General features: G+C 49.5%; 1 protein-coding gene across 1 annotated transcript in view; it reads right to left on the reverse strand.

Annotated features, from left to right (window-relative positions):
- Nucleotides 1-28: 28 nt before the first annotated feature.
- IGFBP2 (insulin-like growth factor binding protein 2, 36kDa) overlaps nt 29-22703 on the reverse strand; it is a 100223-nt gene continuing 77548 nt past the window's right edge. Inside the window, exons 3-6 of the mRNA XM_008583711.1 lie at nt 22543-22696; nt 3229-3455; nt 2363-2503; nt 29-407 (exon numbers count right to left, since the gene is read on the reverse strand). Coding sequence (XP_008581933.1) covers nt 243-407; nt 2363-2503; nt 3229-3455; nt 22543-22696 — 687 coding nt within the window. The 3' untranslated portion in view covers nt 29-242. The remainder of the gene's footprint in view (nt 408-2362; nt 2504-3228; nt 3456-22542; nt 22697-22703) is intronic.

Here is a 22703-nt window from a genome sequence, read left to right on the forward strand (position 1 = left end):
CCCCCCCGTGGCACCCCCCCCCCCCGCTTTCCTCCCCGGGGGGTAGCAAGAAGGGGAGGGTGCAGGCATCTCCAGGTGGGGAGGGGAAGGCAGGGGTGTGTGCCAAGCTCGGTGCTGGTCTCTTTCCAAATATAAATACACGTGTCAAAACTCCTGGGAAATCCTCCACCACCCACCACCCAAGCACTCTCTGTGTCTGGAGAGGGGGTGGTGGAGGGGGCCAGGCACCGGCTGGCTGTGGTTTACTGCATCCGTAGGGTGGGTACCCCACGAGCCTCCTGCTGCTCACTGTAGAAGAGATGACACTCGGGGTCCCCCCGAATGGTGGGGGCTTCCTGGATCACCTTCCCGGTGTTGGGGTTCACACACCAGCACTCCCCACGCTGCCCGTTCACAGACATCTTGCACTGAGGACAGAAAAGAGGAACAGGTGGAGAACACCCCCACGGCCACCACCAGCTTTCCTACCCTGTGCTGAGTGCGCGCTGCAGGGTGTGCCCCTCAACATTGAATGTGCACCAGGGAATCTGGTTTAAATGCAGGTCTGGGGTGGCCTGAAACTGCACAGCTGGCAAGCTCCAATGTGATGCCAACACTGTTGGCCCAGAGACAACTCTGACCAGCAAGGCTGTCGGGGATGCCCAACGACGAAAGTCTCCGCCCCCACCCTCAAGGAGGTCCCATCCAGTGGGGGACACAGCACACTGGAGTTGAGTCACACGGTGAGGTGAAAAACCTCACGTCCTAATAAAACTCAGTATATGCCAGGCACTGTGTGAGCAATATATATATACGACTCATTCTGTTAATATCTTACATACATATTTATTTCAAAATACGCACTGCTCATTCAGTTTATATCTCCCATAGATATTCAGTCCTCACAACCACCTTGTAAATTAGGTACCATTATTATCCCCACTTTACAGATAGAGACTGAAGCTCAGAATGGCTAAGTAACTTGCCCAAGGTCGCACAGCTGGGAAGAGGCATAGCTGAAATGAGAACCCAGGCATTCCCGTCCCAGGGTCCCTGCTCTTATCCACTCACTAACTCCTCTTGCAAATCGCTTTAGTTACCCAGACAGTATAGCAGATAGCCTGTTTTTCATTAGAAGAGATTGCTATTTTCTCTGAGCTCCAAATGAAGTAGTTGGCTTACATTTATAGGGTACATGTACAAATAGCTTTTAACGCTAGGCTGATAATATTTAGAGGGGCAAGATGCCTGTACAGTGAAGGAGGTGGGGAAGGGAGACCACCAAGGGATCAGCAGAGCCCGGTACCCATTTCCTGGCTCCAGCCATCAACCTTGATGTCAGTCCTCACTGCCCATTAGGATCACCAGGTGAGCTGTTAAAAACCCCAGTGCCCAGAAAGCACCCCAGATCCACAAATCTGAATCCCTGGGGGTGGGGCCCAGGCAATCATCTTCTTTAAAGTTCCCCAGAAGATCCCAGAGTGCAACAGGGCTGGGAACCTCTGCCTGAAAATGATGCTAGCTGCAGACCACTGTCCCCTTCTCCCGCTCACTCCTCTCTGCCTTCTGTGAAATGCACAGGCACTTCTCCCTATGTGAGGGGTAATGAGGTGCAGGAAGCGAGGTAAAAGGACAACTGAGCATAGTTCATCACTACAAAGTCTACGTGGCTATGTTAAAAATACTTACAATGTTAAGGGGGAAATACCGCATGTGCACGTCCATCATCACAATGTGTATGGACAGAAAGAGGAGGAGGAAGGAAAAGGTCTCCTGAGCGGTTTACCCAAACTTTCTGAATTTTCTCGAACCCACTTATAATGTTGTTCTATTACTGTTTTTAAACATTTTAAAAGGCATTTCTCATCCCTGATTCTCCATTCCCTGAGATACCTGAAAACCAGACACTAGGCCAGTGGTCTGAATCAGTGATTCTACAGTGTGGTCCATGGACCTTCAACATTCCCTGCGAGCTTGCTAGAACTGCATATTCTTGGTCCCCATCAACCTACTGAACGGCACTCTCTGGGGGTGGGGGCCCAGGATCAGCTCCAGGTGATTCTAATGCTCAGTAAAAGTTGAGATGAGCTGGTTTAAACCCCCATCTCTTTTCCAAGAGGCTCCCTCCCAACCAGACTCTAAGTGCTGCTGGCAAGTGGCCGGGTAAGTGGAGTCAGCCTCTGACCTGCCCAAGGCCAGGGGTGGGGGCCCACCCTCCAGGGCCTGGCTGCTGGCACCCCATCCCCGTGGTTGCAGAAGTCCGTGTCTCCCACTCAGCTCTCAGACCTCAGAGGATTATGGATGGGTGGTGCAGAAACAAGACACGCCCAGGGCCCAGGGCTCAGGAGGAGCCTCTGCAGCCCAGGTTGGCACCCAGGCTTACCTGTTTGAGGTTGTACAGGCCATGCTTGTCACAGTTGGGGATGAGCAATGCATAGAGGTGCTCCAGAGGGCCCCGCTCATCTGGAAGGCGCATGGTGGAGATCCGCTCCAGGACCTGGTCCAATTCCTGCTGGCAGGGGGTCTGTGGGCACAGACAGGAGGCTTCGAGTGAGAATAAGGGGCACACAAACACTGGAGCTGGGTGCAACCTCAGAAAGAAGCTCACCCCTGGGGAAAAGACTTTCCCAAGGCCACACAGCTAGTAGGTGGGACCAGGGATCTCATTGTCATATTCTTATGCCCAACCCCAAGCCCTAAAGAAGGTCCCAAGGAATGAGTTTTCCTGCTTCTCCTTGCTCTGTGACAACAGCTTCGATGGGCCAAGATGGGCTCTACCGGAAAATGCTGAATTGTCTAGAGCATCCACACCCCAACCCACTGGCCCATGCTCCATTCCTTTCCATAAACCCAAACGGGGCCAAGACCCAAGAAAGCAGAGCTGAGCAGAAAGGGGTGAAGGCAGCACAGTCGGGGAAGCACATAACAACCAGAGGGGCGGGTTTCAGGGCATCGTCTTCACCCCTGCTATTCATTTTCTTTGCCTTTGTCCAAAACCAAACAGAAATGAGGAGGTTTTAGAAGGAGGAGACTTCAAGAAACCATATGTCCAGCCCATCTCACTACCCAAGATACTGACTGGCCTGAAGGTCACAGAATACATTAGAGGCAAAACTGGAAAGAGCTTTGCCTCCAGGTGACACAGGGCATGGATCTTATTGAGATCCCTCCTGTCCCCTGCCCCCTGCCGCTGCAAGACTTCCTTTCCACGTCCTCCCAGCCCTCCAATCAGACCCAACCCCCACTGACCCTGGCGGCTGGTGGCCGCAGCTTCTTGGGCTCCTCCGAGCCGACCTGATGTTTGCCACCTTTGCCCATTTGCCGGTGCTGCTCCGTGACTCTCTCCCGGAACCTAGCCATCTCCTTCATGCCCGATGTGAGGTGCTTGCGGCCAGCACTGCCTCCGCCTCCCATGTTCAGGGAACCGTCCTCGATGTTCTCGACCAGGCCTCCTTCCGAGTGATCCTCACCATTGTCTGCAGAGAAAGGAAGGGAGAAAAAGCTCCAGGTCCAGTTTCCTGGAGAGAGATGGGTCCTCTAGGGACCACCTGGACCCCTAATGAAGACAAGGAGGGAGATGACTAACCCCTGCTGAGTGCTGATCAGGTGCCAGGGCCTGTGCTAAGCAATGTACGTGGATTATCTATGTCAGTTTCACAGTCACTCTCTAGTGACTAGCATCCTCCCCCAACTTTTACAGTTGGAGAAGGTGAGGTTCACAGAGGTCAATTACTCGACCAAGGTCACAACTCCGATGAGTGATGAATCCAGTCACAACTCCGATGAGTGATGAATCCAGGAGTTGTACTCAGGCTGTCTTGGCCCAGAATCATGACAGGGATGCCTGCTCTATTCTGTCTCCATCCTATAAGGCAGGGCAGAGCAGAGCTAGAACAACTGAGCATCTGCAAGGCCCCTGGCATGGAGCAGGAGTAAGTCCTTCCTGGGGTCCATGAGACCTCCCAGAGTCACCCACCACTAACCCCGTTTAACCTCTTCACCATTAATCATCTGAAAGGGTGCAGATTAGGTAAGTCTTAAAAAAAACTCATGCCAGAGATCAGTGGAGTTATGGGAGGACTCATCCCCATTCACACCCCTCAGTTCTGCTGCCATTTCCAGACAGGCTCCTCTGCACCTAGACCTGGGTGGGACACTCTCAGTTTCCCTCCGCTTCCATCCCTGCAGGCACTGGGAACACAGGAGGAGGAGAACACGGCAGCTAAAAAGTCCTTTTCTTCCCTGCTGCATCGGGCCATAGAGAAGAGCCCTTTGCCTCCTTGCCAGGATCAAAATGAGAAAGACCAATGGTTAACTCCAGGTTGCCCTCACCCAACCCCTCTGTACCTGAGGTCACCCTTGCATAACTCATCCTCACTGTACCTGCCCAGCTGCTTCCTGCAGATGGAGGGAGGAAGAATTGCTGGAGACTTCAACACCATTTCCAGCACTCAGGACCGAGCTCAGCTCACGTGATAATTACAGAAAATGAGTGTTCTGGGAATCTGCTGGTGCAGTATACTGCCCACCATTTTTGGAACCTTCCACTCTGAGCATGAAGCCTGTGACTCTTAGAAGCTCATCTGGCTCCTCCTTTTTTGAGAGGAGGCTTGTCTACCCACCCCAAGGCTTGGATTAAGACAATGGGTCTCCCTTCTTGTTCTCTTTACAGAAGAAGGGATCGAGCTCAGCTCACGTGATAATTACAGAAGATGAGTGTTCTGGGAATCTGCTGGTGCAGTATACTGCCCACCATTTCTGGAACCTTCCACTCTGAGCATGAAGCCTGTGACTCTTAGAAGCTCATCTGGCTCCTCCTTTTTTGAGAAGAGGCTTGTCTACTCACCCCAAGGCTTGGATTAAGACAATGGGTCTCCCTTCTTGTTCTCTTTACAGAAGAAGGGAAAGGTAGCTCATGTCTACTTCTATCCCAGAGCTTCTGGGAAGTCTCCACTCACCCAAACCCAATGCCTGAAACATCCTCTGGGATGAGGGTGTCTCAACGTCCGCACTACTAACACTCACGCCAGATAATTCTTGGTTGTAGGGGCTGTCCCATGCATTGTAGGATGTTGAACAGCATCTCTGGCCTCTACCCACTAGATGTCAGTAGCACCCTCCCCAAGTTGGGACACCTAAAAATGTCTTCATACATTGCCAAATGGCCCCTGGGAGGCAAAATTGCCCCAGGTTGAGAACCACTGTTCTGGAGTCAGGCTTTATCCAAAGGCCAGGAAGTTCTCAGTGCACTGCTGAGATGACTCCAGGCCCCACATAAAGCAGATCTACTATATTCCCCACCCCCAGCTAAGACCCCTCCAACCACCTTTCTATCCCCAGCCACACTAGTCCACAGCTTCTTTGGGAGGAGTGCAGGGGTCCTCCCTGGGCAATCCAGGGGACTTTCAGCCCACTGGTTCCTCTTCCCTAAGCCCTCCCAGGCACGTGTACCAAAGACAGTGGCGAAAGCAGCGTCCACTGGCTGAGTCCTAGAGGTCAACCCAACACTTAAGGCGCAGAAGACGGCCCTCCACAAACTCTGGAAACATGTTTGAAGAAAGAGAGGGTCACACAAAGATAAAGGCGTCCTCAGGCCTGGAGGCTCAGGTAGGGCCCAGCTGTCCATTAGGCAGAGCAGGCACAGTGTGTAGGGGCCTAGAAAATGTGTTAATTTCTTTTTAAATTAGAAGAAAAAAACTTTTAGGTCAAATGTCTTAATATACAATATTAATACATCCACAGTTATATTATAAGTGTGTTTTTATAGAAGAGGGCCCACAAAGGCAAACGCGTCCAGGGCCCGTGAATGTCACAATGTGACCCTGGCTCCAGGTCCCAGGAGGATAGAGCTGGCTTCCTGTCCTGAGATGTCTCCAGCCTCTCAGAGGTGAAGGTCAGTTTGTCCACCCTCACAGAGACCACCTGCATTCAAGGGTATGTTTTCATTCCTTTATCGATCTCACCACTGCCGGCGGGCATGCCGACAAGATGAGGAAATCCAGGGGCCCGGCTCGCTGCCCCACGCTCTGCACGGCATTGTTTCCTTCTCTGCAACAGGCTTCAGGACCTAAGTCCAATGGCTGGCTCTGAACTCCTCATCTTGAAGTGGAGGCCCAGGGAAACAAAGGGAACTGTCAACTGGGTGGAGTTCAGAAAGGAAGGTAGGCTGAGAAAAGCCTTCATTTCTTAAATTAAGAATTTAAGAAATTAAGAAATTAATTTTCCCACCCAAAGAGGTTTGAGAATTCAGGCCCCAAAGTCTAACTGCCTGAGTCTGAATCCCAGCTTTACTGCTTAGCTGTGCAGCCCCAGACAAGTTACTTAAGCTCTCTGCGCCTCCACTGCTCATCTGCAAAAAAGGAGACAAAGAGCATCCGCCTTCAGTGGGCTGCTGGGAGGATCACAGAGATGCTTCATGCACACACGGTGAGTGTCTGACACACAGGAGGAGCCCACGGGGTTAGCTCTTAGCTGCTTCCATTTTCTCTCCACCAAAAAAGTCCCCACACGGCCCCTGACCCTCAGTCGGACAAGGGCATCACCACCAGTTACCAAGTTTTTCCCATACATTCTCTTACAGGCTGCAGGAGCAAGCCACAGGAGAACATTCCAGATGCAGAACTCCAGCTAGAGATGGAATTTGCCTTCAGAACAAAAATATCAAGTTGTATTTTTTTCTGCCTAAAAGAGTTAGGTTTAGAATAATATTTATTAAGCAACCACTTTTGTATGCAGCTCCATAGGCTATGGTGCAAAGGTCACTATAAGAAATGGTTCTTAGCAACCCAAATAGCATGGTTGGAAAAGCCTTAGAGATGACTGACAGAGACCTCCAAGGCCCCTGAAGATGCTTTTCTCTAGGGATTAGTAAGCATTACTCTTCTTCCCTACACAGCAACTGCCGAGATAGGTGAACACTGAGGCAGAGAACCTCACAATTACCTACAGAAGGTAAAGCTTTTCCAGTGAGAAGTGGGGGAGACGATGCAGTAGACCACCCCAGGGCCATTTAGTGGGGGGCTTAAGCAGGAGAACTCATGTCCCTGCTTTAGCTGGAGTGCCACACCTTTCTACTTAGACACCTGGAGGAGAGCTGGAGATGAGAGAGGCAGATGGAATGAGAGGAAATGGACCAGTTGTCCCATTTCACAGATGAGGCCCAGGACTATAATCCGGATCTACAGGAGCAAACCCAACCTTTCTGTCATCATCAGCGGTGCTTCACAACTGGCATGGGGTCCCTACATTGTCCTTTGACACTTCCTGACTAATATAGCTAAGGAGGCCAGTTGAAAACTGATACCCCAGGAGAAAGAGCTTTATGTCCACTTCTAGGCATTAATAACCTGGTTTTTAAACTTACTTTTGTCATAGACCTTTTTTCTCAATGTAATCTTGTTTCACTGTAGCACTGACAGCTTTACTCAACAAATCAAAACCCTTGTGTTCCACAGATCCTCACTCTTATAAAACCTCATTTTTTCCTAGTGCAATATTCTACCTCAATGCTCCATTTGGAAATTAGTGATTCCTGATTTATGAGAGACCTTACAGCACTTTGGAAAATAAGCCCCATAAATGTAAAAGCAAGCCCCTAGTTCTTCTCACGTGGATTGTGCAGCATTGGTCCTCATCCAGGCCCGCTGGAAAATGAGACCTTCCTCCAAAAGCACCACATCTAAGCTTCTACCTGAGAGCTCAACTTGCCTTTCTTTTTTCTTTATTCTGAAGGAACTCTAACCATTTTCCCAAATTTTCCTATCTCATGATTATCTTGAAGTCTAAGAGCTGGGGTACCATAGAAATGATCTAATCCAACCCTGAAGCTATCATGGCCTCCAGTGGCCTCACCTCCTGCAAGAGGTAATAGCATTCCGGGCCCTTCGATAATAGATTCTGCATAATGGGCCAGAGGAATGAACGCTGGTTGCTTTCCTGGTTCCACCCTGGATGGGCACAGAATTCACATAGCTCTTTCCTTGTTAATTTCTCCCAAAACACACTTAACTTTGACATATATTGGGCCAAAGAATAAATACTAATCACCATCCTCCTCCATTAATGCCCATAGCAGTGGACAATTCATTAACAAACTCCAATGGGCAAAGAACACCAGGACTCAAGAGCCCTGGATTTCAGCTTTGCCACTTATAATTCGCCTGTGATTTTGATCAAACCCTTTAACACTTCTGAGCTCAAAATTCATCAAGTCTGAAAAATGATCTTGCTAAAATGCTGGCTGCTATTTAAACACGGTACAGTATTATTATCACTCAAACTCCCATTGTGGCCAAAATCAAGCATTAGAAGAGATGTGCAATCTATTTCTTGAATAAGTAAATAAAAGGGCTATCCCCTATGTACGGGGAAGGGTGGATGATATCTGTTCTGAAGAATGGCCAAATGCATGGAAAAAATGAGTTATGAGAGAGAGTCTGCAATATTGTCTGTTTGTGTATTTCTTCTAAAGCTTGATTTTATTGATTGTACAAATTCTATATGTTGTTAAATATTAAAGCTCTCTGCCACTTAATGGAAGCTCTTGGGCAGGAACAGATTTGCCTACATTACTTGATAAAATTTAGGGGGCAGGGAAGGTAGGGAGGACAGGTGGTGGCTCCTAATTGCTGTGCATGCCCAGGTGAGGCAGGGCTGACGCACACAGAAAGCAGCTTTTGTTGGACAGAATTAGAAACCAGTCCCTTCAGATGGCTGATTGTGGTCACCAAAGTCCATCTAACATGTGGTTGCTACATTCAATAACAGCCCACCAACCAGCTGGGATTAGTAATTCAGGCCATGCTGTGGGTGGGGAGGGAGGCAGAAGTTAAAAAGGGGGTGGGTTAGGAAGGGGGTCCCATTCGTTATTTTTTTTAGTCAAAGTTTAACCTGAGGTCCTTAGTCTCTCTGCATGAGTGACACTGTATGTGTCTTCCCCCACCTTTTTTTCAAAAGGTCAGAGGTGGCAGGTGGCAGTGGCCTCTCATGCTGGAATTCTAAGCAGTGTGCACGGTTGTCTGTCCTGCTGTAGGCTGGCACCCAGGACACACTTCAGCCCAGTTAATGACGTTCTCCCAGTCGGTAGGTCCATCTGCCCTCTGCTGACACCCAGCTTCATCCCAAACTCCCTTCCCATTCTTTCCCACACTCGGAGCCCCTGCTTCCTGCAAGGGAGCCAGCCAAGCAAAGTCTGCCACCTCTCAGATGCCACCACGGCTTAGAAGAACCCCCCTCCACAACAGACCAGTTGCTCCTCAGTGCGTTGGGTTTTTTTTTTTATTTGGTGAGTTATTTTTCATTTCTTCTTTTTTTTATTGATATATAATAATCATACATATTTATGGGGTACAAATGATCATCTGATACCTGTATACAATGTATAATGATCAAATCAGAGTAACTGGGATATCTATCACCTATAGTTTTCAAACAATAGGTGGCCCCTCCTCTCCGAATCCCCCTGTGGTTGGTAACGGCTGCCAACAGCCTCCTCAGATGTTCCAGAGTCACAAGTCTCCCAGGTTATAATATCGAATAAGTGCAAGAACTGGCCTTTCTCCTCCAGGGATCATCTCATTGCACCCGCAGCTACCGCAGGCCTGCCCCCAGCTGAGTGCCGAAGAGCTCACTAACTCTGACAAGTGAAAAGCCCAGTCCACAGACACCACTGCCCTTACACAGTGAAGGAACGCCTACTGAGGATAGAGCAGGAAAGCAGGGCAGAGCCCACTCCCCGGCCAACGAATTCCCTCCATGCCAAGCCACCCTGCAGGTTTTGTGGGCTTCCTTTGGAACCCCAGCTCTTGGGTTCAAAGCTTTGGCCCAGCAGTTCTAGTGTGGTAGGAAGAATAGTGCTGGCCTGAAGGCCAGAGGAACAAGGGTCTCATCCTGACTTTACCAAGTCCCTTGGATTCTGAGTGATGCCAGGCAGGGATGGAACTAGTCAGGCTTCAGCATGCTCATCTTTACATTCAGGGAGTTAGACTAGGTCAATGGTTCCCACACATAGCTGTTCATCAGAGTCATCTGAAGAGCTTGCTAAAAATAGAGTCCTAGACCTGAGCCCCAGAGACTCAGTGACAGCAAGCCTGAGCAAGGGTCAAGGAATCTGTATTTTGAACAATACTCCTCAAGTTCTGGCATCTCCAGGGTCCCCATTTCTTTGCAGTTCTCTCTCTTCTGCCTGGGTTTCCTGAAAAACTTCTTGGTGAGGAAAGATGCCTTTTCTTTTCAAGAGATAAGGCCTCATGCATACAGGTTACAAAGACACTGTTTCATAATTTCCTCCTACCCGTGGGCTCATAAACAAATACATATGCACATTTGGATGCACGCAGAGGGGCTGGCATCGTGGAGATTTCTAGAGCATGTCCTCACACCGCCGCCTCATCTCCGGCTCCCCCTGAGTGAACAGAAACAGCACAGCCTCTCTGGAGCCTCCCTGCCTGTGCACTCTCTAAAGGGCTGCTTTATAAACACCAGGGTCATTCCTGGAATTGCAAAGACCTGGGGAGGGTCAGGGCTGAGGCAGACAGTTTGAGAAAACAAAAACATGCTCAAATTCAGCCTACGTCCTCTGGGACTCTGTGAGCCAAGCTGTCCTTGAAGAGCCAGGGAAATTGATATCAAGATGGGAAACAGCACTATCAGCTTTCACTTCTTTCTGCGGGTCCCAAGCATTTCTCCCCTGGCTCAACTGAAGCCATCAGGGAACCTGGCAGGTGATATAGTTGCTGAAGAAGGCTAGAGTGAGTAGAGAGTGTGCTTTGGTTCAGACTTGGGCTGGGGGCTCTGGGAACAGAAAGAACATGCCTGACCCAGCAATTCTACTCTCTACATGTACACAAGGGCATATGCACAAAGATGTTCACTACAGTGTTATTTAGCCTTAGTTAGCATTATTTGTAGTTGCACAAAACTATTAGCAACCTCACCCAAAAGTCTTTCAATAGGTGAATGGATAAATAAAATCAGTAGGGAAATACAATGAAATAATAGACAGCAGTTAGAAAGAAAGACTCCAACCTGTGTAATCAAAATTAGTAGATTTCAAAAACCTAACACTGACAGGGAAAACAAAACCTTTCATGTACATTTTCAAGTTACCTTCAGAAAACAACTTGGATGATATTGGTCATCCATCCTATGATGGACACAAATCTGTTTAGCTAAGAAAGATAAACAGTAAGTACTGCATGCTAGTGGACAAAACAGCAACCACTAGCAGCTCTGAGTCGTAGGCGTATTATAATGTTCTTGAACTTTCCTGCATTTTTAAATTTTCTTTAAAAAAACAGTCACCTCTCACACCATCCACCCCTCACTCTCCTCATCAAGCAGGGGCACCAGTAAACCTGGGGTGCCCTGGAACCCCACTAGCCGGCAGAGGACCAACCAATATTGACATGGCAGATTTGACCGCTACTCTCATTGGCCAGGGCAATGTTACCAGGGTCACCCGTCCTCCAGTTGGAGCCTGGCCATGGGTTCCTGGCCAGTTCTCTGTGCCATGAAGAACTGGGAAATGTGTCAGAGGAAAGATCTGAAGACAGAGGAAGAGGGTCAGAGAATCAAGAGAGGGAAGATGAAGGAATCAAGACGACTCTGGCCTGAGAATGGAGAGCCGAGGGACAAGCCCCCACATCCTGGTGCAGCCCACAGGGTGCAGAGTGTTGCAAGGGCCAGTAATACCCAGTAGAAGGGAGGCAGCTGTTCTGTGTCCCCAAGGACCAGAGAGGGAACAGCCTTAAACTAAAACAGAAGAGATCTAGGTTAGAAGCCGTGCAAGAGTTTCATGAGACGGAACAAAAACAAGTAACAAACTGCAGATAGGAAAAAACTGCAGACTTCCTCTCGTATAGTTTAGGAGGAACCTTTCGAGGAGGAAGGAGGATGGGCGATATGGCCTCCGAGTGTCCAAAGTCCACTTGATTGAGTCAATGAACGGCATCGCTGGGCAAAGCACTCAGATAGTTTGACTCAACTTCCTTCGCAGCACTCCAACCTGAGTCCGTTGGCCAAAAGCCATGGGTCTATGCTTTAACTTCCTCCTCTGAAGATGGGAGCCTCTTGAAGATACAAACTTGGTCTTAGCTTCCATATATATATATACTTTTTTTTTTTTTAATGGGCTAATGGGTACAAAACTCTGCTGTCTACCTTAAGTGAATCATTGTGCAGTATGTGCATGTATTGAAACAACACACTGTACCCACAATTATATACAAGTAAATGTGAAAATATTTTAAATAAAATTAAAAACAGATATTTAAAACTTAAAAAAAAATGTATACTTAATGATAGGGGAATAGGAAGGAAGATATTTCATGTGCTCAATTTACTTTTTTTTGGAAGAATGATATTGTGCTTTCTTCTTCCAAGACTGAAGAAGCAGATACCTTCACACTTGATTCTCTTACTTCTGTGACTTTATTCGCCATAAAGGGACCTCATTATTTAACATCAAGATCTTCCCAAGAGCCTTGGAAGAAAGGCTAAAAGAGCCGCCTGTTTATTTGCACTAGATGTATATACATCTCGACCAACTTGGTTTCTTTGTAGATAAAACTCAACTTTTTAAAGTGCTTCTCTTACCCCCGTCCAGCATCAGAAAACATGTGTTATAGGTAGTATGACAATAATTTTTTATATAGTTAGTTTCCTAGCTTGCACACAGGATGTACTCAATCAATGCTTAACTCTTAGAAAAGCTGACTACAAAGAGCATCCCACCACTCGCCCTAGAGTATCCTTCTTTTTCTCACATTTCTGACCTCTCCCTCACCATCTAGAGCCTTCAGCAGCAAGAGTGCTTTGGGGAAAAGAAAGGCAGTGAGCAAATGGGAGATGAGATGGGACAGCAAGGACACTTGCCTCTCCCAGTACCCACATTCAAACTATCCCCACACTCAGCTCCCATGATGCCATCCCACAGCCCAGCTCCCACAGAGTAACAAAGACTGAATGCTACCAACCTCTCTCCCACCACCCTCCCCTTCTGCCTTCCTCTCCTCCATCCCCAAAACACTGCTCCCAGACACTCCAGGCCTGACAAATTGAACCCGGAGGATGCAAAGAGAAATTTAAAACCTGCAAAGATGTCCAGGACTGCCGGCCACACTCTCGAACCAGCACAAGAGGTGTCCTGAATATAAATAAGTGTCTTTAAATAGGTCACCATGCTTTTCCCTTTCTTCAACTTGGAGTTCACTAATTTTGTCTGATGGAATACTGCATCACGTCAGTCGCCTTCCTTGGCTGTGGCCTCTTGGTTTGAGAGACAGAAAACCAAACCAGAGACAACCAGAAAAGCCCCAGGTGAGAATCCTAACTTCTGGGGCATAAATGGGCCACGGTTGGCCATCAAGCCACTGGCAGAATCATAGTAAGGAACAACAGCATCAAGGGCCATGACCGCTCACTGGAAAACCCTCAACCACTGACTCCACTCTGGACTCATTAAAGGCTTTCCAATAGAGTGTGGTGCTGATAACACTAAGGTCCAGGTTCAATCCCTGTGCCAGCTAGCCTCCAAAACTAAATTTAAAAAACTTTTTTAAAAAAAGGCTTTCCAAAGCAAAACACAGCTATCCAGGGAAGCCACACCCCCTGGAATAAGCCACACTCCCTAAAAGGATTCTTAAGAAGCCCAATCAAAAAAACATCTAGAAACAGGCATTTACCATTCTCCTGTTCTGTGTTGAGATCAAAGGGAGAAGAAAAGAAGGGATCAGAACTTGCACAACATCGTCTGATTATCTGAGTTTCTGTGCTATGTGGTTTACATACATGACTTTGTTTTATTATCAAGCAACCACATGAGGTTGATAATTTCTTCTTTTTATTTTTTTCACTGACCAGTACAGGGATCCTAACCCTTGACCTTGGTGTTATAATACTGCACTCTAGCCAACTGAGCTAACCAGTCAGCCCTTGGGTTGATAATTTCTTATCCCCTCTCACACTTCATAAAAGAGCCACAGAACTTGAGGCCAATTGCACAAAGTCACGTAGTCAGTGGCAGAGCCAAACCAAACCTAGGCTGTTTAGCTTCATAGCTCTTAACCAACCAGAATGGCATCTGGTCACTTGGCATCACCTAAGGAACTCTCAACCAAGACCTTTTAACCCCAGTGCTTTCCTTTGCTCCCATCACCCCAGCCTCTCCTCATCTCTACCAGAATCCCACCTTCCCAGGGAGGAAGCTATCAGTCCTTGTCAGCTGGCCCCACCCAACCTCAAAAGCCTTCACAATCCAGTAAATCTATCCCACTCCCACCCCTTATCCTTCCTGACACACCTCCCACCACTGTTGCTATAGAAACTACCCAGCCTTATCAGGCAGTCCCAGGCGCAGGGCACAGGGAAACTGCCAGTTTCATTTCTTCCCAGCCTTGGGCACTTTAGAAAGCAAGTTCGCCCACCATCCAGAGGCAACTTGGCACCTCCATCCAGAAGTAAAGACAATAGACCTAAAAGAAACTTCCTGGGGAGTTGCATAAAGGCACATGAACTGCCAGTTTCATTTCTTCCCAGCCTTGGGCACTTTAGAAAGCAAGTTCGCCCACCATCCAGAGGCAACTTGGCACCTACATCCAGAAGTAAAGACAATAGACCTAAAAGAAACTTCCTGGGGAGTTGCATAAAGGCACATTTTTGAGAAGTTATGCCTTAATTACTACCTCCCAGGGAAAAGGAGCTTTTCTAAGAAGCAGTATGTAATTCACTGCCTTTGTGCATGCGTGGATCTGGTGCAAGGGAGCGCTGGAATGAGAACCTAGAGACACAGACTGCATTCTGATCTGTGCTTGTCTTGGCATTTGAACCTGAACACAGCCTTGATTTCTTCATCTGGCAAGTGGGGAGAATCCTGAGGCTAAAATAGAGCTGGGAAAACAAAAGCAAACAAAAATACAAACTATGGACCCTTTGGTAGAAGCAGATGATGTCTAGAACAAAGCCATTTTAATCACCATTATTTTATCATTTACCCTTTGAGGTAGCTCCCTTTGCTTTCTGCCAATGACTCTGTGCACCCCCGCAACCCAACCTGGACCCCTGCAGCTGCAATGCTCCCCATCTTCTCAACTCCTAACCAGGAAGGGACACACTGAGTGGGATCCCCTTGCCTCCCCAGCCCCAGCCCACCAAGGCCTTCCAGGGCTTAGCCCCCTCCCCTCTTCGACTTCCTGGCTGGGAGGGCTCAGTTCTTTGAATGAACACACCTACACCCATCCACTCATTAGAAACCACCCCAGGCTTCACCCAGGCCAACTTCCCCAGGGCCTGTGAGTCAATTCCTCTGCCTCCTTCTCCCTGATCTTCACTCCTGCCCTGCCTCCCAACAGCCAGGAAGAGATGTGGGTCCAGCAGCCAGAAGGCTGCTGACAAGTGCCCCACCCCCACCCTCACCCCAAAATAGGGAAGGGAAAAAATTCCTGACTACAGTTGACTCCGTATTTCTTTCCAGGGAAGCCGGCTTCCTGAGCAAGGTCTCCCTCTGAGTACTAACAGACATGCAGGGGCTAAGTCAGCCTAGATCTTCCTTGGCTTTGTTAAGGTACAAGAGTGGCTGGAGAAGGGGAAGGGAAGGGGGTGTAGGAGCCGAGGAGGAGGAGGGGCATGGGGGTGGTCCATTCTCCACTAGGGAAAAAACATCTCCTCCATCTCACACATTCTGCTCTTCATGGGGTGGAGGTTGGCAGTGGATGGAGTTACTCTGGAACCTGAAAACAAACACATTTATCTAGATCCATTACCCCATGTGTGAACAGGTTTTCCTTTCCCCCTTCCACCATGGAGGTCCTCAGAGAGTCTAAGGAGACTGTCCACCCCACGTTTGCAGTGGCAAATGCTGTGCTTTGTCCCCACTGTCCTGGGTTTCACCAGGACACATGCTGACCCCTGAAAACTCAAGCATCCATCTTCTCTGGTTTCTGGGGGGCCTCGCTTTGATTAGATGCCTGAGAACACAGTCATTATCATCACTGTGCACAGAAAGGCCAGGCCACCACTCCAAGGGCTTTCTGGTCCCATGGATGAAACCAGACTTTAGAAAAAGCCCTAGTACTCAGAAAACACTCCCCACCCTGGCGCTCCTGTTGAGAATCCGCCACCGCCCTGCAAGATGAAGTGCTGCTTCCCCACTCAGAAGTGACAAAACCCTGGAGCTGAGGTAGTAAGAAAACATCACTTTTTGGGAAAGAACATGCATTTCTTTGCCCAGATCATGTTCAACTTTCTGGCATCCTAGGTTCACTAATCTGAAAGCACGTTTTCCTGGGGCAGTAAATGGGCACCACAGGGTCTTCACTGGCTTTGACAACTGCACACCCTAGAGCATGCCACATGGACTAAGTGTGTTAGGACCACTTTGGTTAGCACTTGACCTTATTATTCTGAATCCTGGGTCCCAGCAGGCTTCCCCTGGAGGGCCACCTATAAAGGACCTTCCCCTATTCTGAGATTTGGCCTCAGGGATTCTCTAGTCTGGACACCCACAGCTGGAAGACTGGGTCCTCTGGATTGGCTGGCCAGGTGAAGGCAGGACTCAGCCCTGTATTACGTGCTTTTTTGAGAAGCAAGGCTGGCATGAGAACCCAGATGTCCAAGCTCTGGGGCCACCTCTGTTCCCCACAGCCCCTCCTATCCTCATTCTATACACTACAGAGTGAAACTCCCATGCCAAGAATGGGCAGTCCTCAGCATTAGGACATGGGCCTCAAAGAACACTGAGTTACTCATCCATAAAAAATGTAAGCCTGTTGACCTCAAACCATTTATTTACTGTCAACGGGGTTTGTGTTGCATTTAAAGTACAGTTTCATTACCTTTCCACAGAGGGCCTCACTACAGTCCTGTGAAAGTAGGTCAGGGAGGAATGTACATTTCCCTTCTAGAGGTGAAGAGATGGAAATCAAGTGACTCACTACCAAAAAACAAGTGCTTAGGCATTATGTGCATTCTCTATCTGGATATACCTGTGCAGGCGCTACCAGATGGAGCTGGTAGTATCAACTTCTGATTTATAAGGAGAATAATCTCTTGTCTAAGGTGACTAGTATGTGGTAGACACCTGGGATTTGAACCTCCAGAGAGATGAATGGCCTGCCTGACGCATTCAGTCTGGCCTTCATTTTAAGGGCCAGCTAGCTAAGCGTCAGAGTGGAGATGTCACCTGCTAAGATTAAGGCAGCTAGAATGTATGAGAACCTACTCTGTGCCAGGCACTTCCTATGATCACAACTGCACTGACACATACCCAGGAGAGAGGTAAAATCACCCCCGTTTTACCAATGGGGAACCTGGCATTTGAGGAAGGCCTCTGCCCACCACTCAGGTTTTAAGAGCAGGTGTGCGATGGAATCTGGGTCAATATGACGGCAAAGGCTGCTGCTTCCACTGCCACCTGCTGCCTACCAGCTCTTCCTTTTCTCCAGAGACCTGCCCTGTGAACCTCTGTGTCTCTTGACTCACGGCTGCACACTAAACACTTACATTTTTGAAGCCCCCAAGCTCTAAGACTTGCACCTTTCTAAGGAGTCAAGGGAATCCAAATCGCCAAAATCTGGCAATGATATGCTGTGGCCTACACATCACCTGCACATGGCAGGTGTCCAGGAACAAAACTTCTGGCTGGTAGAGCCAAAAGCTTTCTTCTACGCACAGCCCCACCCCCTGCTTGGCCATGGAGACAGAGGGGTGCAGATGGAAGGGAGCAGGTTAGTCTCCACTCAGGCGCCCCTGGACTGAGCCCAGTGCCCGCACCTGGGAAACAGAGGCACAGAAGCCCCGCTCACAGGGATGGTGGGGGACGCAGACGAAGCAGGCAGAGAGTCAGCTCATGCTAGGCTGAGGCCAGATGGGAGGAGACCAGTGTCCTAGAGGCTGCCTGCCATCCCCAGTGAAACGCTGGTCACATAGCACGAGAAGGAGGACCTAGAACATGTGCCAACCAGATCACTGGCTCCCCTGGCGAATTAAAGTATAATCTCCCTCTTCTATGCCTTGGTCTCAGCAGAAGCAGTGCTTCTTAGGCGGAAATTGCCACTTCCCCATGCCCACAGACGTCCCTTCCCTCAAAACCCAGCCCCTGCCTGGCCATTCACCCACCCTCCTCATTTAAGGATTAGAATTTTTTCAAACATTCCAGTCTTCAATCACCTATGTGGTTTCCCTCTGATTGGACCTCTAAGGAAAGCTGGGGCCAATATATTTAACAAGCCATTTTTTGAGCCCTGTTCATTCCTTTTTGCAGCCCCTGCCCTGCCCTTCCAGGTACTTACTATCCCTGATCCACATTCCATTGAAGCCAAGAATTTTCAGAACTTCCTCATATCGAAACTTAGCAGTTGTATTTTCTATTTTCTACGGCAGAGAACAGTCAAGCTGAGAACAAGCCGGAGGCTAACCTGATCACTAGGCGAGAGAACAATGATTCTCCCAAAGTATCGAAGGTCTGATAGTGAGTGACTGGATCTGCTCCTGTTTTCAGGGAACCCACAGCATTTTTACAGAACTTCCATGAAGCCCCCTAACCCAAAGGAATGATTTGCCTCAAAAGTTTATTTTAAAGCTCGGTGCTAAGGAGGCTAAGAGTGAGAACCACCTAAGCCTCCCTCTTCCCTCTGCCTGCCAGGAAACCCAGTAGTCCAATTTGGCTGAGAACCACTGGGTAGAGAGACCCTCATGACCACAACAGATGGGTTCTTCTTTCCTAGACTCTAACATTTATTCTAATTCAGATCCTTAACCTTGTTTTTGTAAGATATTTTGACACTGCTACATAGGACTTTTTTTCCTCAAAGTTTCCTCAAATATTTTGTCTAAGGAATTGGGTCATTATTCTGATCCAATGGGAACCATCACAGGTTTTGAACATACATGGAAGGTGGGTAAGGAAACTGTGCAAAGAAGACCCTGATTCTGCAACTTCTTCAAATCCCAGGCAGCAGACAGACGTCCTGACCCTGTCGGGCCAAGACCTGCCTCCAATGCTGGGGTGCACAAAGCCACACCCTGCTTGGTCTCTGAGACAGGACCCAGGAGCAGCAGCCCTCACTGGCCCATCTCTTCCTTCCAACGCACAGTGGTGACTCAGGCAGCGCAGCTCAGCAGAGCTCGTTCTGGGAGTTCTGTCCAGAAGGGGGAGGGGAGGCAGAAGGTAGTGGTGTGAACAATCAGTGACAGTGGGTCCCACTCATTCCCCAAGTCTATTTTATGACTTTAAACTCGGTATGCAAATTTATGCAAGACGATATGCAAAGCAGTGCTCAGAGCCAAAAGTCCCGTTGCTTTTTTCCCCCCTTTTTTGAATTTGCGAACAATCAGTGACAGTGGGTCCCACTCATTCCCCAAGTCTATTTTATGACTTTAAACTCGGTATGCAAATTTATGCAAGACGAGATGCAAAGCAGTGCTCAGAGCCAAAAGTCCCGTTGCTTTTTTCCCCCCTTTTTTGAATTTGCACTGAACCACTGTAAATCAGTGCTCGCCTCTGCCCCTCTTTATTCTCCCCCAGCAACTGCAGATGCAGAGTCTCCCCAGGCCGGGCCACCCGCCCGCCCGCCTGCCTGTCCGCCCTGGGACTTTGAATGACTGCACATTTCTATAGTACCTTTATATGTGCAGCGGGCCAGACGGCCACTTGGGCAGCCCCGCCCCTCGGCATAATCCCCTGCATTGTACAGGGCAGGGAAGGAGGCTGGGGGGATGCCGGGGGGAACCAGTCCAGCCTGGCCTGAATTCTGAAAGGGCCCAGCCTGGCCCAAGCCTGCTCCCTCCTCTTCCCTCAACATTTCTAGGCACTGCTGCCCACTCCACCAGCAAACACACCCACACACTTTTAAAGTCATGACTTCAGGCAGATCTCGGGGTCCCCCTTGCATTTTTCTTCCAGGCCTACCCACCCTGGCCAATCTGATTTCCCAGTTTCTCTGAACCAACAAGTCCCAGCCCATCACCCCCATGAGTTGCAGGCTTCCTACCACCCACTTCTTCCCCACCATGTGCCCACCCCACCCCCCTGCATCCCTGCCATCCCCAGGAAGCCAGCAACACAGCTCCTGAGTCCTGGGAACAAAGACAAAAGAGCTAACAGCAAAGCCGGAACTGCTGGGGTTTGCTGCCTCGAAATAAGAGGGTATGTTTAAAATTCTCAAAAGCAACCTGCTCAAAGAGGAATGCAGGCTGGGGGTTGGGGGGTGCTCATTCTTCACAGTAGGGAGAAGAAGAGATGGGAGACGGAGTAGGAGGCAGCAGCATTCAGTGCTAAGGTCTCTGTCTGGGCCACTTTCAGTCCCCACCCCACCCCACAACTCGGACCCCAGCTCTCTCCATACATACAGCAACTCCAGTCCCTCCCCCAGCCCACGACCCTCTCCCACACAGAGACCTTGCCCCCTCCCTTCCCTGCACCCCATGCAAGCCCAGGCTTCTCCCCAAAGTGCCCCCCCACCCCAGCCCTACTGATGTCTCAGGCACCCCTGCTGTTGTTGGTCACTTCTTCCAAATGCACCTATTCAGCTTCCACCCCTTACTACCCCCACCCTCGCTTAGTGTCCCCTCTCCCCAGTCTGTAGCACAACAGAAAAATGCAGAAGGCGTCTGGGCATGGGAGAAGGCTGAGGAGACAGCTGGGGCAAGCTGGCGGAAGGGAGTCCCATAACCAGGCAGAAAATCCAGAGTGACATTCTTCCCATGAACTCACCCCATTGTCCCCAGACTCCCCTGACAACTCCCCCCGCTTCAGGCTCCACGGAAAAGTGAATCGGGGAGAATCTCCCAAAACTGTTGCCTGCTAAAGACCCTAACCTGCTGCCAGGGTATGAGAGACAGGAGAGTCGGTGTTCAGGCTTAGAGTGAGATGAATGAAGAGTGAAAAAAATGTTAAAACTTTGAGAAAGGAAACGCACCACGCACTTTATTATAACAGTCCAAATCCAAACGACTGTATGAACTCACAGGCCTTTTGAAAAGTCCACCCTGCTGAGGAAGATGATTAGTTTGTCAGAGTTCAGCTCAGAAACCTCACAATACCTCCCTGGTGGGCCACCAGGGTGCGAGGAGGAACGTGGGGGGAGGGGGTGACAGGCACCCCACAGTCATAGGACTTTGCTAAGTCTCTTTCCTTCTGTTATTACTCTCTAAGAGGAGCAGGACCGAAGGGTTAATTTCAAGGCAAGCTGGGGAGGAAAGCAAACCCCGGGAGAAGAAAGGGACTGAGAGGCTCCACTTAGAAGCAGCCCTAACCTGCTCTGCACTCAAGGTCAAAATGTGTCTGAGACATAGAAGAAAGATTTTAACTCTGACCCCTAACTCCAATCGGAGTGAGAACAGGGAAAAAAAACAATAGCAGGCGGGGGTGGGGGTTGGGGTGGGGGGTGCCTTACAAAGACCACAGGAGCAAGCATGTGTTTTTTTTTTTGTTTGTTTGTTTTTTCCTTCTTTCTTTTTCTTTTAATTTTTTTCTTTTCCTTTTTTTTAAGTTTGAGAAACTTGGTCAGACTCGCTTGCTTTTTAAACAGCAGCAGCAGGCAGTGGCCACATTTCACCACTGTCTCCGGGAGGGAAGAAAGTAATTACAGCTTCCTCCAGACCACTGGGGCAGGAGGCTTCAGTAATAAAAAAAAAAAAAAAAAAAAAAAGGCGAGCTCCGTGTAGCCTGGCCGTGTTCCCCAGATAACTTTCTGCGAGGGAAGAGGGTCCCTTTACAAAGAACCCCAGAGGGTTCTCTCAGTTTGGGCAGGGGAGTGGCGAGTGTAACAGATCGCTCAAGGAAGACTAGTTGGCTGCTTCCACCGGCCAGGCATCCTCCTGCCTTCCGACCTGGGGCGCAGACGCTAAACTGCACAGCCTGGCTGCTCGGTCCTGGGATTGCAGCCGGCAATCCCAGTCACACTGATTCAACTGCTGGGGTCTCCTGCTCGACTCCCACATGCACTCCTTTTATTTATCCATCCCATATAGCAGCAGAGCCCTTTTCGTTCTCCATGTTAAACAGTAGGGTTCGTTTTCATTTCTTCCCCTAAGCAATCCACCCTACAAAGTCCTTTCTTCCCACCTCACCACCCCAGTAGAAGAAAAGGGTTCCTCAATGAGCCGGTGCCTCCTCTCGCGCCCCCTCCTCGCCCGCGGTCTCTGTTGTCACCGGCACCCGGCCGCCTTCGCCTCCCAGCAGCGATCCCCCCAGGATCACCAGGTGACCGACCCAAGTCATGCACCAAATAAGCTTAAGGTCCTACTCCCACATATCTGAGCAACACCCTCCTCCCCGGCACATCCCCCCTCCAGAACAGAAGTCAGGGTAGTTCCACCCCGGGGAGACTACGGTAACGGGTACCTTTCCTCTCCCCGCTTATGCCCACCAGATTAGCAGCCACGGCTCTTTCGCTCGCTCTAGCTACAGTTTCTCCCCCGGGCCTGACTTTCGGGTCCCTGCTTTCGACAATCCCCCTAGATCTGGCCAGGACTCCAATCTTCCTCCCCTAAAACAGTCCCTGAGGTCCCGCCGCTCCCCCGCCGCCCTCCAAGTTCCTCCCAACTAGTTGTCCCAGCCCGCGTCACCTGCACCCTGCTCGGAGCTGGCATCGTACTCGGCGTCCCGGCGCTTTTCGCAGGTGCCCTCGCCCAGGACCAGCGCCTTCAGAGGCAGCTCGGAATCGGGGCGCGGATAGCAGCGCAGCCCCTGGGCGCAGCGCGGGGTGTAGACGCCGCACGCCTCGCCC

This window comes from Galeopterus variegatus, unplaced genomic scaffold, assembly GCF_000696425.1.
Source record: "Galeopterus variegatus unplaced genomic scaffold, G_variegatus-3.0.2 Scaffold3009, whole genome shotgun sequence".
Lineage (NCBI taxonomy): Eukaryota > Metazoa > Chordata > Mammalia > Dermoptera > Cynocephalidae > Galeopterus > Galeopterus variegatus.